This window comes from Lepidochelys kempii, chromosome 10 (genome assembly GCF_965140285.1).
Source record: "Lepidochelys kempii isolate rLepKem1 chromosome 10, rLepKem1.hap1, whole genome shotgun sequence".
NCBI lineage: Eukaryota > Metazoa > Chordata > Testudines > Cheloniidae > Lepidochelys > Lepidochelys kempii.
In genome coordinates, this window is record NC_136389.1 from 11,492,869 (window position 1) to 11,509,492 (window position 16,624).

Here is a 16,624-nt window from a genome sequence, read left to right on the forward strand (position 1 = left end):
AATCTGACTGTCCTAGAGTCTAGCAAGCCTGTGGGAAGTACAGCAGGCTGTCCACTCCAGCCTCAAAGGATGGCAGTTCCAGGGCATCGAATCTCTCTGAAATCAGGTTGTTTCTATGCTACCAGTGCTGCACAACCACTGCTTCCATAGGCACTACTACTGTTTTTATTTTGAAAGATTGCTGCTACAGCGTAGCTACATCTGCCAATCTGGCTGATACTACTTGGATTTACACCCGCATTCAAAGACTGCTCGATTTTGGCTTCTGCCAGAAGTGTAGTTACAGTGATTAAAATGTTGCCCCTTCACCATGTCTCCAGATAAGTATGGTTCCTGCATCGTTTACTATAATGGCTCTGATAGCTTGGGGAATCTGTGCTCTCCATGGTGAAAAGCGAAGTGCATAATTTTAAATTTACTCAGAATAATGGGGCCTTGAATATCAGGGTCTCCCAGACTTAGTGCTGCAGGATAAAGGGAGTAAGGGATTTATCCAGCCTTGCAGTCCCTCTTTTTAAATACTAGTAGTTTAATCCTGGCAAGCAAGCAAGCAGTGGCTAGTCTTTCACTGCCAGCGTATCTCTGGGTCCTAAATTGATTTATAGGAAGGATTAGTTACTCCAGTCTTGTATGTCCATTGGCTGAAAACAAACACTTGCTCCTTGTGAAATGAACACAGAACCTTGGCATGCTCCTAGGTACAGACAAGTCCCATTCAGCTGAATATTTACAGAGAAACAAATTAAAACTTTACTTCACAATCCTGACTTTTTTGTTTGGGTGCAACAAGTGACAGGAACCAATCTTTCTTATGGGGGGAAGTTGATGTCTCTGCATGCTGAGCTGCAGCATGAAACCTTCACCATTGAAGAAAGACTATGGTGTGTTAGGAAAGGGATGGATTATTAGTGAGGCTCCTGTTTCAGGCAGTAATGCTTCTCTGAGCGTATCCATTGAAGGGGGAATTTTTTTTTCTTCCCTTGTGCAGTTTGCCTGGGACCGTACGTAAGGTGTTTGTAAAAGAATCTCAGTCTGGCAGGTGCATTTATTTTAGTACTGTGTGCTGGTAGATGGCAGGCCTTGGGAAGCGGGAATACAGCTGAATACAGTTGCCTTGTTGAATACCCCTCTTTGTTCAGAAACTCTCTTAAAAGCACACACCCCATGTGTTGTGTTCTAGTGAAGGGAACGGAACTCTCCCTTCTGTCCTCCCCACCCCCATTTTAATAGTTTCAGCTGTGTGTATGATTCTGGGTATGATATGTATATCTTTCTATGTGGTCTGGTTAGGTATGTGTTAATCATCTGTAGTAGTTGTCTTCTGGTAAATGCTGTGGATATATTGTCAAAGCCTTGGCTGTACTATGCTGCCATGTAGGCAACTTGCGGTCCAACAGGCAGGCTATAAACTGATGCAAATCTCATGATGTATGGTTGACAGGTATCAAGTTCTGTCAAGGCTGGCACATGCTTGATTGGAAGTACAGTGAACTGTGCAGCTTGCAAGACTTCCCAGGACGCTAACGGAGCTGGGGGTAGCTATAAGACCGAAAGAAAGGGGGTGGGAAGGAAAATACAAATCTATAAACCCTCCCTCTAAGAGGCGGGTTACCTTGGCATTTTGTCCATGGTGTAACAGCCTTTGCTTAGAACCACATTTCATGTAACTGCAACATTCCTCAGCTCAGTTGTCTGACCAGGTAGGAGTTATAGGTGGGGTTTTTTTGTGGTGGGTTTTTTTTAAATCAAATACCTCTTTTGTAATGTGGGGTTGTAGTGCGAGAAGAAGGGTGGGGGGGAGGAGGGGCGGGGGAGATGACATTGTTTTAAAAAAATCCTTTGTTTTGTCCATGGTTGGTACAGATCTGTATCTAAACTGCAGACTACTAAGACGATTGGGTCAGCACTAAATCCTTGGGCCCCATTCCAGATATTAAAGCCATTTTTAAATTTTATTTGCTTTCTGGGTAGAATCTGGTTGTTGGTGACTATTAAATGCAATCAGCAGAAGTATCCCTTTTACTACATTAGTGTGGATTTGATAGAATGTTCTGAATGGAGCATTTGTTTTTTGTTAACGAATCTAGTTTCACTGAGATTCTGATGAGAAATTTGGAGTTAACACTGCACTCATGTTTCTAGTTGGGTATCATTTGAAGGAAACCATAGACATGAATTGAAGTAGACACATACTAGTTCTGATAGTGAGCATTTCAAATTTATTGTATATTCCCATCTCCATTGGTTATTATCTAGATGATCGTTTTTTGTCTATGTACAGTATGTGGAAGCATACAGACCCAGCTTGAGCCTCTAAGATACTGCTGCTCTGGGGATTGATTTTTAAAAGCAGAGAGTCTCTTTCAAGTGTGGATAATAAATTCCACCCTCTGATTCAAACCCACTTGTGCACTTGGATTTCTAGTCTTAGTGTTGCTCTACCATTTATTTTGGAGGGAATATTTTATTCGTGAAGATGAAGAGACCTGCAGAAATGGAAACAAACTCTTATACTCGTAGCTGTACAGTTCAACCAGCTGCCCTAGTACTGATCTCTGCTCTGGATTAAAGACTAATCTTGACTCATTCATGTGACTTGCAGACTCAGGAAGACAATAGTGCATCCATTATTTGTGACTTACTCCGCACATCCTCTTGTGAACGTATCTGTTTAATGAATAAGCTTAGTTTCATAAAGTCTTGTGTCCAGGGGTGGATTCTGTGACCTATGCCATGAGTGAAGAATCCCTGGGACTCAGATAAGTCATCTGTTTCTGCCATATGTTTATGCTATGGAGGTGCTTCTGATGTAACTGGAATTTTTATTTTATTCTGTCTTCCTCAGGCCTTGTTGCTGTTTGGTGGTGTTGCTCTGTCCTGCCTTGCTCTGGATCTCCTCTTCCTCCTGTTCTACTCGTTCTGGCTGTGCTGCCGCCATCGGAAAAGTGAAGAGCACTTAAATGCAGATTGCTGCTGCACTGCTTGGTGTGTGATCATCGCGACCCTTGTCTGCAGGTGAGTTTACATTTTGTCTGCAGGGTAAATTAATGTTGCCTATTTTGTCACTGCCACTTCCTCCCACACCATACATATGCTGAGCATCAGCCAATGACTCCATGACTCAATATATTGGAAACAGCCTCCTCTCTTTTAGTGTACTCCTAACTTTAAAATCCAGCATAGACTTTTCTGATTGCTATTCCACACCTTACTGCATAATGGTTTGAGTCATATGATGACTATAAAGTGCCAGAAGAGCAGCAGGGTATTTGCCATTTACTAGCAGTTAACGAAGACCCTGTCCTGAGGGGCTTATCACCTAATTAAGATGGATGCAGTTCACATAATTATCAGGCCTAGTCAAGAATTTACAGTGGTAGCAGGTTTTCCTAAGGAAATAACCAATACATTGGGTAGGTGGATTTAGGGTTTTAAAAAAAAAATAAATAAAAAGCATGGATCTTTTTCTTCTTCCTTTGTAAATAGTATCCAGTGCTTGCAGTCCTGATCGCTCCATTTTTATCCCTTTGGTAAGACTGATGCACTACCTTAAGGGTCACTAGTGATGTTGCTAGTGTTGGCCACTAATGTTTTAATGCCAGAAACATTTGAAGGAGGTGAGGGGAGAATGGCAGCAAGTGGAAAAGGGGGTGGGGGAAGAGAATACAGTCCTATTGGATTCTGGTTTTGGGTTAGTGCAGACAAGGAACCCCACCTTCCAAAAAATTAGTGGCAGGAGTTAAGAAATAGAAAACTCAGTTAATTTCTGAAACAACCCAAAGCTTTATTTAGACAGTGTGGCAAAAACAATACACTGCAGCCTGCAAACTGGGAGTAAGTACCTCTGCACGTAGATCAATCCCTGCTCTTCCTTGACAGCACTTGGGCCTGTAAGTGTCTCCAGTGGCCATAGTGCATACTCCCAAAACTAGTCCTGCTGTGGAGGTGATCTCCCAGGTGTGGTCATGATGGCTTATGGTTAGAAATACCATGCAACTCTACAGTATCAGATGAGCATGTGTCCTCCTTGTTTCTAACTCTTAAAGTATTCTGAGAGTACTTGGGATAAGATCATGCATTCTTTGACTATGCAAAACTACCATGTCAGTCAGATCAGGCCTTAATTTTCACTTACGCTGTCCTGAACACACTGATCAGGTGCAGTTTTAGTGAATCAACACTGTAAAAAGCTAGAAGCCTGGGAGAATCATTAGGGGGCTTGGGCTTTGGCTTTGGTTTATAGTTCTCCTTCCAGTGTTTGAACTGACAGGGAATTCTTCACCTCTGAGGAAAGTAAAGGGAGAGAAAAGGGGAAGGGATTGTCTTTCTCCTCACCTGGTGAATAGGTGGCTGTTCGGACTGCAGTATTCAGGTTTGCATGGTGGAGGGGCTATATTCTGTGGATAAGGGGCTTAGTTGCCTGAGGAGGGATTAGCTTGTACTCTGTACGTGTTCACATTTGCTCTTTCCAGGCACAGGGCAAAGAGAATAGAAACCCTCTGAAGTGCTGGAGAAAGCACAGTGAAGCAGAGCAGTGTGTTCTATTGTGAGCATAGAAAACTGGGGATGGAGTCACCTTTAAAGGCTGAGATTTGCAATGTTTGAGAAGGGCTGGCATCTTGGCATACAGTGGCTTCTGTTCAGAGAGCAACTGTGCCTTTCTAGGGAAATAGAGATGTATTGAGTGGAAAGCTGGGGGGGGAGAATAATTTTCAAAGGATAAATCTAAACTCCCCGTCACCTTGCTTGTTCGTGGACCCAGGAGCTTTAGCTGCATGAACATCCATTCCCAATTGATTTGAAAGTGCTGTGTTCCTAACCTTTTCTTACAGGAGCTCTCACTGATGCTATTTATAATTGTGCCGCTTCAGGCTCTTGGTAGCTATTGTTATGCAGTGTTTTTGTGTCCAAGGCATCTGCAGTAGTGAGGTTTTTAAACTGTAGAAAGGGTGAGATGGGAAATGTTGTGGGTTTCATGCCTCCCAAAGTAGGCAGGTAAAAGGTTAAGGCTTTGCACCAAAATTACTTTCAAACACCATTTTTTAGTTTTGGGTGTATGATCAGTACTCTAGAGAGAATCTCTTCTGAATTCCTGAAATCTCAACCAGCTGCTTCAATGCTTGATAGTTTAGTTGTTTGGTTGTGTGTGTGTGTTTTTTTTTTTTTTTTTTGCCAAGCATGAATTGGGAGGCGTGTGTCGTTACAGCCAAGGTTTATGATTTGTCCAAGCAATACTTTTCCTTCCTCCTCCAGGAAAACTCTTGCTAGCCTCTTCATTTTACATTTGTCCCTCTTCTTCCACCTCCCTGAATTGATAACTGGCTAGCTCATGAAGCAATAGTTCATAATCACTGGTGGTAATTGAAAGTGCTGTCCAAATGCTGCTTTCTCTCTTGCAAAGACAGCAGACCCTGGCTTTGCAACCTGCAGCTCTGGTAAGTTGCCTGTTTTTCAGATGACCTGCTGCCAGAGATGGGAGTACAAGAGAGTTTATGGCTGGCTAAGGAACACAAACAGTATGGACAACCCTTTGCTTTCTCTGCACCTTAAGGGTATAGATGCCACAGATTAGCTTGTGCTGCTATCCAGACTAGTTGACTGGGTATATATTCTACCGCAGGACTCGAAGAACTAAGGGTGGCAGACTGGCATCTGCCAATGTATGTTAGGGTGACTGGGAATTAGACTACTCCAGATGTCTGTCTTCCAGCAGCTGGAGAAAGCATATATAATCGACCTCTGGCTCTGGCTTGTTCTAGGATGGTGACAGAGAAAGTCTTCTCCTTTAGCAAAACTGGCCAGTGTGGACTATTGATGTGAGGAGTGGATGCTACCACTTTAGTGCAAAGATGATTTATAGCTTGGCTGTTCAGACCGTGAAAGGTTCACAATGTCTAATCATTGAATCTCCTTTCAAATAAAGAGAACACAGTTGTGGCTGATAGCTGTCCTCCTACTTAAGGAATTAGCTAACTCTGGACTGTATAAGCACTCCAAAAAACATTGCTAGACTGGCTCATCTGTGTAGTATTTTTCTTCCCAGAGGGCCAGTTGCTCCATGAGCCTGCCTTTTGTCACTTCTTAAATATTCAGAAGCGACCTGGTGATCAGTCTTTCACATTGGGGGCGTGAGTGTTTCTCTCACTTCAAGCCCTGCACCCCACCCTGAAGGCCTAGTGTTACAGTAGTTTTCCTCCTGGATAGGAAATCAGAATGAGACACACCAAGGGCGTATTGAGGGACCTGATGCAAAAATAGATTAGGGGCCCCCTTCCCAGTTCTGAAATCCTAAAATGTAACTTACCTTTATCAACATGGAAATCGGAACATAACTGTCTTCTCCATAAATACCCCAACACAATATGCAGGCTGTCTAAACACAAGTTCTCTTTACACATTTATACAAAAATCTCACTGTTCAGTGCGCTAGTGCTCAATTTTATGGTGCAGGAGCTCTGCAGACATGATCTCAAGTTGGTAGGGGGTGTGTGTGTCCTTGTCAATGTCCCCAAAATCTATCTTGTGTGGATGTTTTTGTGAAATAAAGCACCCATATTCAAGTACCAGTAAATTTTGTCCAATGGAAAAAATCTGTGCAACAGCAATTGAGACTTAATACATTAGTAAATACACATATAGTATCAACCTAAAACACACGTAACTCATCTTTTATGCTCCGAACTTCTAACTAAATAGCAAAGCATATCCAAAGCACACGTGTAGTAGGTCAAAAAGCCCTAGAGCTTGCGTCGTCATTGTTCCTCCAGTTTCAAGTTGGTGCAGCTCTACTGGAACTAACTGAATGGCATTACCGCTGTAAAAGGTAGGGGAGTAATTCAATGGGGACTCAAACCCCAAATCTTCATACCTGCACCACAGTTTTGCCCATGAAACACTTGCCATTTGAGCACAAACAGCATTTGATTTGCGTTCACAAATAATGTGGCTGGGCACTAAATGCAAACAAGTGGTGTCATAAATGTGGTCTCTGTGTCATGAAACCAAACACGAGGATCCATACTGCCAAGGTGTATTGTATTTTTTTTTAAACCACAACCTCCTCAGCACTTTTCAAAGATCGTGATATTTAATCCATTTTACATTACTATGGGTTGTCTGCTTACGTATTCTAGAAATTTTACTTGACCTAGATAAAGAGCTGGCTCTCACCAATATCTGTAACCTCTCTAAGGCATGCTGTTAGGATAGGGTTTGATCCTACCCTAATGAGGCAAGGATCACTGCTATGCTCCAGCTACTTTTGGGCCACTCCATAAACCCAGTTTAACTGGCTAAACATGCTAGGTTGACAATGGAAAATGATTGTCAGAGTTGCATAGGAGCTAGAGTGCACCTGTGAATCTAGCCTACTTAGGCGAAGCACTTTGTAACAGAATAAAGAGGTTAACTCTCATGTCCACCACAACAGTACCTGGGTCCCCCTGCATCTTTTTGGGTGAGCTCCTCACTGTTGAAGCAATGGCCATGGTCTGAATCCAGAGCAAGGGCCTGTGCGGACAGCATAGGGTGGCAGGTGTGGTCTGAGCATCCCTACAAGCAGCTCACACTGGCGTGGGGTGTGGTTGAGGTAGGCGCAGGAGTGCTTCCATGGGAACCTGGCTGGCGGGGGCCACTTCCTGCCCTGTCTGCCGAAAGGTAGACTGGCATAACTACAGTAGTGACTAAGTCAGAGTGGCCTCTGCAGATTGGGCTCCCATAACCTCCATGGGCTCTAATGTGACTATCTCATTGTAGCTGTGCCCCTGAGTCACACTGAGCCTGTCGTTGCCTGGAGGAGTCATGTTGAGTGGTGCAAAGCATGTCTCCTTCGCACTGTCAGGTGTGGGAGTATTGAGCCCTAGAGCACAGTGCTCTGAGATTGGTGGGTCTGCTTACACTCAAACACAGAATTTACCTTTTCAGAACCTTCCTGTGTTCTCCAGTGCATATCTGGTTTGTGTAATGGAACAAATATTTTACATTGTAATACAAAGAAAATAAATTTTTCAGCAGATGGCAAATAGTGCCTCCATTTACACAGCCCAGTGGCTGGCCGGCTGGTCAGGTGGGGGGGGGGGGGTGGGTGTGTGTGTGTGTGTGAGAGAGAGAGAGAGACACACACACACACACTCTGCTCCTACAAAACTTCAGGCAAATGCTTGCTAAGACACAGATTTTCAAAAGTGGTTTCTAATTTTGTTTCACCATTTTTGGGTGCCCAAGCTGAATTGCCTTGAGCCCAATTTTTGGAGTGTGGAGCATCCACAGCTTCAGATTTTTACTTGGAGTTGTCAGCACTCTGCACCTGTGTTGAGACTCTTAGAGGCTGCTTTAGATGGGCATCCGAAATCAGACCTCCCACAGTGGTGACTCCTACACCTCTGTCCTGCAGGGGTGGGTGGATTCTGCTCCTTGCTGCAGAGGTCATACACTCTCAGGTTTGGCCCAGCCACCCCTCTGTCACAATGACAGGCTGCGAGTGGGGCCAAATTTGAGTGAGTGACCCTGTGACCAGAGGTCATCACACTTGGAGCAGGCAGTCTCCCCAGCCAGCCCCGCAGGACAGGAGCCACTGCTATGATATGCACAGTGTACTTTTTTAGCAGTTTATTACATTAGTGTTTGCTTATATAATCTAGGTAAGAATATTTACTAAAACAGATTTTTTTTTTTTTGCTAGGATTCCCCAGCAGCATCCCCATTACTTTCTCTCTAATCTCCAGCTGCCTTCCCCTGACCTGTGACAGCTCATTCTCTCTCAGAGCTGGGACCAGAGCACAGCAACCCTTGCAGGCACCGAGCTTCCTTCCCCCCATTGTGGTAGGAAAGGGAACGGACATGTTGTGAAACTTGCTTCTGTAAAATGAACTTCTGTATTTCAGGGGTTCTTATTGACAAAGAACAATATTAAATACATCTTCTTGGTGATGTAATTAATACCGTCTTTAGCCCACAGTGGATGTATGATGCACATGTTGACTTGCAAACTTCAGTGGTATCTTTAATTTGAATTTCCTTTATCCTCACTCCTGATATTGAATGTCTTAATAGATTTCCTTCCCAGGGAAGTTGCTGTCTCTTGGTGGGAGAAGGGCACTTCCGTGAACATCTGCCTCCTTTGTCAGGGAAGTGAGAGATTAACCACTGCAACAGCTCTAGTGCTGCAGCTCGGGAACCCTCTGACGGCGTAGCGTATGTCTGTCTCTTGCACGGCTTGCTGCTAGACTGCCTAGAGTCAGTCAGTATTTATAAATTGAACATGATACAGTAAAATTGGCTTAGGCACCTGGCTGTGCCCCATTATTAAGTAAAGTGTCTGCTACTCCGTAAGGGTGCTGTTTCTGTTCCGTTTTGATTAAAATACTTGCTGCTGTGCAGAGAATATTGAGAACCAGGCAGCTGACTCCTGCACTGATCAAGTCTGTTCTGGAGGAGTGACTCTAATGCAGCTGTAGTTCACTGCAGAATAGTGGTACTACAAAAACTGTAGGGATCAAATCTGTGCTGCTCCATTCCTAAGAAAGGTCTAGAATGGACTCAATTTAGACAATAAAACAATCAGCAGACTTTGTCTCAGTTCTTGGGGACAGTGCAATCTACTCAGTCCTGTCCTGCCTGCCGCTCCTCCCCCCCCCCCCCCCCGGGTCTGCAGCTACTTTCTTTGGCTAGTAAGCATGGGGTTGGCGGGGGGCTGATGTGCATAGTGCAGTGACATGGCTCCAAGCTTCTTCTCATGCAGGCCACAGTCCTGGACTATCAGCTTCTAATTCCCTTTGCCCATAACTAACGCTCGTCCTGGAGTTACAGCTACTGTCAAAGATAGAAATTCCAGCAGGGGAGGAATCTGGAGGGTTTTCTCTGTATAATCACCAATTCCATTTACATGATCGTGCTTCTGTGGAAAAGTGTTCAATTGAATCTCTTTCCTGTACTAGGACTGTAAATGTCATTAGAATTGTATGCCTTCTGCCTCTTCCTGAAGCAATCAAGATGTAGGTCATCTACTCCCTTTGTGGAAAACTCCTCAACTGAGGTTTTCACAGGCTAAGCCCTTCATAATTTATGAAGGCCCTGATTGCTGGGAAAATCCATGGGACTGACGCAGACTCTGTGCAGCTTCTCTGCTTCTGTTTTCTGTATGTGTGAGAACCAAGTAGTGATGCAGTCAGGACTAGCTACAGTGTCCTGTTGGTCCTTTTTAACATGGTAAGACTAGAGAGAGGGGGCTATTTTTTCTGCAGCAGAGGAGGAATTTATCTGAACTAGCAGTTTGGAAGACAGCTTAGCATACTTACCAGGACAGATTCATGTGCAAAAGTCCATTATCTCCCCACACAAACCCATTCTGGGCTACCTACTGTTCAGGATGTTTGATGTCATTTTCTAAAAAGGTAGCTGCTGGAAGGAGGAGGGTGTGCTTAGTGTCCTTCAGTGACCTCTCTGCTGACTGTAGAAGCAACAGCGACTGGCTGGTTCTGAAGACTTTTTGTTGGAGTTCTTCCTTCCTACACTGCCATCAAACCTCCAGGGCAGTGGCTGTAACGCAGGGATTGGCAGAAAGTTGGTGCAGAGAAATTAGATGTTCAGCTTGAATACTAGAGACCTAAAAACACCCAATGAAACAAGTAAACGTGGCATCTTGAGGGCCAGCATAGCACTAGGAATCTTTCCCATCTTTGTGTGAAGACCCAAAATCTGAAATGGGAACAAGAAGTTTTTTAAAAAAAAAACAAAACCCCACCAAGAATTGCCCTAATTTAGGCAACCTGTTGTCTAGAATCATAGATCATAGAATATCAGGGTTGGAAGGGACCTCAGGAGGTTATCTAGTCCAACCCCCTGCTCAAAGCAGGACCAGTCCCCAATTAAATCATCCCAGCCAGGGCTTTGTCAAGCCTGACCTTAAAAACTTCTAAGGAAGGAGATTCTACCACCTCCCTAGGTAACGCATTCCAGTGTTTCACCACCCTGCTAGTGAAAAAGTTTTTCCTAATATCCAACCTAAACCTCCCCCACTGCAACTTGAGACCATTACTCCTTGTCCTGTCCTCTTCTACCACTGAGAATAGTCTAGAACCATCCTTTCTGGAACCACCTCTCAGGTAGTTGAAAGCAGCTATCAAATCCTCCCTCATTCTTCTCTTCTGCAGACTAAACAATCCCAGTTCCCTAAGCCTCTCCTCATAAGTCATTTGTTCCAGACCCCTAATCATTTTTGTTGCCCTCCGCTGGATGCTTTCCAATTTATCCACATTCTTCTTGTAGTGTGGGGCCCAAAACTGGACACAGTACTCCAGATGAGGCCTCACCAATGTCAAATAGAGGGGAACGATCATGTCCCTCGATCTGCTCGCTTTGTCCCTACTTACACATCCCAAAATGCCATTGGCCTTCTTGGCAACAAGGGCACACTGCTGACTCATATCCAGCTTCTCGTCCACTGTCACCCCTAGGTCCTTTTCCGCAGAACTGCTGCCTAGCCATTCGGTCCCTAGTCTGTAGCTGTGCATTGGGTTCTTTCATCCTAAGTGCAGGACCCTGCACTTATCCTTATTGAACCTCATCAGATTTCTTTTGGCCCAATCCTCCAATTTGTCTAGGTCCCTCTGTATCCTATCCCTGCCCTCCAGCGTATCTACCACTCCTCCTAGTTTAGTATCATCCGCAGATTTGCTGAGAGTGCAATCCACACCATCCTCCAGATCATTTATGAAGATATTGAACAAAACCGGCCCCAGGACCAACCCCTGGGGCACTCCACTTGACACCGGCTGCCAACTAGACATGGAGCCATTGATCGCTACTCGTTGAGCCTGACAATCTAGCCAACTTTCTACCCACCTTATAGTGCATTCATCCAGCCCGTACTTCTTTAACTTGCTGACAAGAATACTGTGGGAGACCGTGTCAAAAGCTTTGCTAAAGTCAAGAAACAATACATCCACTGCTTTCCCTTCATCCACAGAACCAGTAATCTCATCATAGAAGGCAATTAGATTAGTCAGGCATGACCTTCCCTTGGTGAATCCATGCTGACTGCTCCTGATCACTTTCCTCTCATGTAAGTGCTTCAGGATTGATTCTTTGAGGACCTGCTCCATGATTTTTCTGGGGACTGAGGTGAGGCTGACTGGCCTGTAGTTCCCAGGATCATCCTCCTTCCCTTTTTTAAAGATTGGCACTACATAAGCCTTTTTCCAGTCATCTGGGACTTCCCCCGTTTGCCACGAGTTTTCAAAGATAATGGCCAATGGCTCTGCAATCACAGCCGCCAATTCCTGCACTCTCGGATGCAACTCGTCCGGCCCCATGGACTTGTGCACGTCCAGCTTTTCTAAATAGTCCCTAACCACCTCTTTCTCCACAGAGGGCTGGCCATCTACTTCCCATGCTGTGATGTCCAGCGCAGTAGTCTGGGAGCTGACCTTGTTAGTGAAGACAGAGGCAAAAAAAGCATTGAGTACATTAGCTTTTTCCACATTCTCTGTCACTAGGTTTGCCTCCCTCATTCATTAAGGGGCCCACACTTTCCTTGACTTTCTTCTTGTTGCCAACATACCTGAAGAAACCCTTCTTGTTACTCTTGACATCTCTTGCTAGCTGCAGCTCCAGGTGCGATTTGGCCCTCCTGATTTCATTCCTACATGCCCGAGCAATATTTTTATTCTCTTCCCTGGTCATATGTCCAACCTTCCACTTCTTGTAAGCTTCTTTTTTATGTTTAAGATCGCTAGGATTTCACCATTAAGCCAAGCTGGTCGCCTGCCATATTTACTATTCTTTCGACTCATTGGGATGGTTTGTCCTTGTAACCTCAACAGGGATTCCTTGAAATACAGCCAGCTCTCCTGGACTCCTTTCCCCTTCACGTTAGTCCCCCAGGGGATCCTACCCATCCGTTCCCTGAGGGAGTCGAAGTCTGCTTTCCTGAAGTCCAGGGTCCGTATCCTGCTGCTTACCTTTCTTCCCTGTGTCAGGATCCTGAACTCAACCAACTCATGGTCACTGCCTCCCAAATTCCCATCCACTTTTGCTTCCCCCACTAATGCTTCCCGGTTTGTGAGCAGCAGGTCAAGAAAAGCTACCCCCCCCCCAGTTGGCTCCTGTAGCACTTGCACCAGGAAACTGTCCCCTACGTTTTCCAAAAACTTCCTGGATTGTCTATGCACCGCTGTATTGCTCTCCCAGCAGATATCAGGAAAATTAAAGTCACCCATGAGAACCAGGTTAACTAGGTCTAGGTTAACTCCATACCTCTTCTCCACCCCCTCACCCCCACCCCCATTGGGGACAGAACTGGGTAGATAGATTTTGGGTGAGGGAGGAATGGAAAGGGAGATCACTGAAAGTCTCTCTGGTGTGATTGCCTGATGGAAGCAAGGAGGTGTCACTGACTTGGAGGAGATACCTGTCCCATTTCCATTGCTGTTCCTGTTCCTTGGTTACATGCTCTGCCTCCTTTTGGTTAATGGATTCCAAAAGAACCAATCATGGTTTTGACTGGAAAATGGGTCTGTCTGACCAGAGCCCATATTAGACATCAGTCAGTCTGAACGATCTCAAACTAAATTCTCTTGCTTTGAAAATCAACTTTTTAGTTTTTCTAAACTTGTGCTTCTGTGGTTACAAGTCTCTGCTATCTTAATACCATAATCCTCACAGCATCAAGGTTTCTCATGGGAGGACTGGTCAAAGTAGATGCTGATGCAGTTTCATATTTCAGAATGGGGAAGAAGGAGGGGTCTAATAGGATGGGTCTGGAGCAAAGTAGTTAGTGCACAGATGCCTGAGACATGGGCTCTCTACAACAGTAAGACTGTCTACAATATGGCCTATGTCAGGATAACTTATGTTGCTCGGGGGTGCTAAGCCACCCGCCTGACCAACATGAGGTATAGCGTCATAAGTGCTCATGTGCTTTGTGCTATGCTGGCAGGAGAAGCTCCTCTGCCATGTCTTCTGCCGCTCACAGAGGTGGGTTTCCTGTATGCTGACGGGAGAGCTCTGGCCTGTTGGTATAGAGCGTATTCACCAGACGCTCTGCAGTGCTCTATGTATAGACATGGCCTAAGTAAGGCTTTCCAGCAGTGGGTGTGGATGGCTTCTCCTGCATGTGGGGTGGAATGCAGCACCTATTTAGCAATGCAAAACAGTACCTCAGAGTAATTCTTGGGAGAGAACTTGGCTAGTTGATGGATTTTTATTTTTATTTTTATTTATTTTTATATAATCTGGATAGCCCATGGTGAGGTTTGAATTCTGTTTGCCTTGCAACTAACTCTCCTAACTGGGCCATTAACTACTCTTTTCCTACCCCTAACAAAAGGGTGCATGTCACTCAGCCTAGAGGCACTGAACAGAGCCCACGGTTACATGTGTAGCATATCAAATCTAATTTTTAGGTTCACCAAATCGGTTCTGTATATCTTTCCATCTGTTCTAGTGAATAGGGATAATGTCATTACCCCAGAGCTGAAGGCACACTGTTCCCCTGAGGGAAATCCTGGTGAGAGGGTAGGAGTGCTGGAAGAAGTGACAGTAACTTGCATAGATAAACTCTTGCTGTAAACCAGCCCTTCCTTGCTCTTCTCTCCATAGCGCTGGCATCGCTGTTGGCTTCTATGGAAATGGGGAGACCAGTGACGGCATCCACCGGCTGACATACTCACTGCGACATGCAAACCGCACGGTGGTTGGGGTCCAAACCCGGGTAAGTACAGGGAAGGACTGACTGTAGCAAGGAATTGAGGGGTGGGGGGTGGGTGTGAGAGAGAGAGGTTTCCATCTGTGTCTGTCCCTCTTTTGTTAGTCTCTGAATAGAGTAATGTTTGTCACAATTTCCCTTATTAGGGAGATAATTTCTTCATCTCTATTGATTTTAAAAATATCAAAGCAAAATAAACATATTAAATGAAGTGTTCTCTCACGATTGTGTGTGGTTAAAAACAGCTTCTCATTAGCACTCCTCCGCCTGCAGAAGAGGTGCCAGGCCAAAAGCAGAACAGTAGCTCTGTAGTAAATGGCACTGTTAATAAATATGGTGGTTTGCAGTATTGTGCTTAAGGTGTGCTCTCTCTAGGGGCTTTCATTTTGTTACTCCTCTGCAGCTGTGGTCTGCCTATTGTTATCCCAACACCACAATGGGCTTCCAGTGCACACTGACTTGTGGCTTAAAAGGAAGCCTCTGCTTTACAATCCATCCCAAAAGTAAAGCAAAGGAGGGATTAAAAGCAGGGAAATAATCTTATTCTCTTGCCTGTCCAGCCCTGGTGAATCTCTTTTCTAGGTTTATGGTGGTACTTGTGGTGGCTTACCTCCATCTTCAGTGCCAAATGAATCAGAAGATATGACTCCCTCATTGTAAGTTACCTATGAAGATAAATGGTCCCAGAGTCTGGAAGAGCCTTGGTGCAGTAATATGGAAATTGTTCCTCACTTGTTGGCAGTGATAATCCCGATCTCCACCCTCCCTGGTGGTCTTCCTAGACTGGCAGACTCTCTTGTTGATGTTTTTTTACCTTGTTCTTCTGTCTGGTCCACAGGTGTTGGACACTTCCGTGGCCCTGAACCAAACAGTGGAGCCGAACCTGCTGATCCTTGAGGAGATGTTCATGAAACAGACTGATTACCTGCACATCATCCAGAAACTCCAGGGCCTCTTGGATGACTTGATCAGGCAAACAACAGAGATCCCTTTCTGGAAGAATGAGGAACTGTCATTAGAGGAACTGGCTGTTCAGATTGATCTATATGACTGGTACAGGTGGGCAACATGTTGGCCTCTATCACTGATGTGACATCCATAAGAGTGTGTGAGTGTGTGTGTGTGTGTGTGTGTGTGTGTTGGGCCATGATGGATGCTAAAGCTTGTGTCTTTCAGGTCAGATCAACATGTGAAGATTTTTCCAGCAACTTGATCTATAGATTTGTTACACACCAGCATGGGTTTTAGGTCTGTCTTCACTGGGATTGTTTTCCTGAGCAAAAGTGTGTTGAGTCTTGGTAAAAACAAGTTAGAACAGATGTGACTTGACTTAATCACCAGATGAAGTGTTACTTTAGCAGGTAAAGTCCATTAAGTTATGTTGCTCACACTCTCTGGTGCTGGCATGGGGTTAGCTTTTTCACTTTTCTGCCTCGCTGTCTGGACTTTCTATAGATGAAGGCCTGCCACACGCTATAATGCATTCACGATACAGAGGCCTTGTTACAGCAGCTGCTGGAGATGTACAGAATTCACCATCGCTATTTGGGAGAGAAATGAATAGATAGTTGGTGCTCAGAGATACTTCAGGAGTCCCCTCTGTCCAGAAGTGCTCTTATTATTCTTCAGGCAGACATAGATCAAACTAAACTTTGTGGACTATTGTTGTATTCGCTCTTTCTATGTAGCGTCCAGCTGCATAGACCGGTTACCCTTTTAAGTTTGAAGTAAGTTACTGACCATCTTAATGTTTTGGTCACTCTTGCAAACGTGTTCTCATGCCTATGTAGCAGAGCTAGCCAGCTGAGGACACTGTAGACTAGTTATGTGATCTGAGTAGTACAGTTAATTAGTAATTAGTAGTGAATTTTATTTGCTAGGCTTGACTGGGAGGAGGGGAGAGCCAAGTTTCTCTCTCAA

General features: G+C 44.8%; 1 protein-coding gene across 3 annotated transcripts in view; it reads left to right on the plus strand.

Annotated features, from left to right (window-relative positions):
- Positions 1–16,624, plus strand: part of TTYH3 (tweety family member 3) — a 95,891-nt gene that overhangs the window by 46,275 nt on the left and 32,992 nt on the right. For all 3 annotated transcript variants that reach the window (XR_012161099.2, XM_073361980.2, XM_073361979.2), the window contains exons 2-4: positions 2,846–3,015; positions 14,599–14,710; positions 15,543–15,763. Coding sequence is in view for 2 of the 3 variants with exons in the window: in XM_073361980.2 (XP_073218081.2) it covers positions 2,846–3,015; positions 14,599–14,710; positions 15,543–15,763 (503 nt within the window). In the remaining variant the exon portion in view is untranslated. The remainder of the gene's footprint in view (positions 1–2,845; positions 3,016–14,598; positions 14,711–15,542; positions 15,764–16,624) is intronic.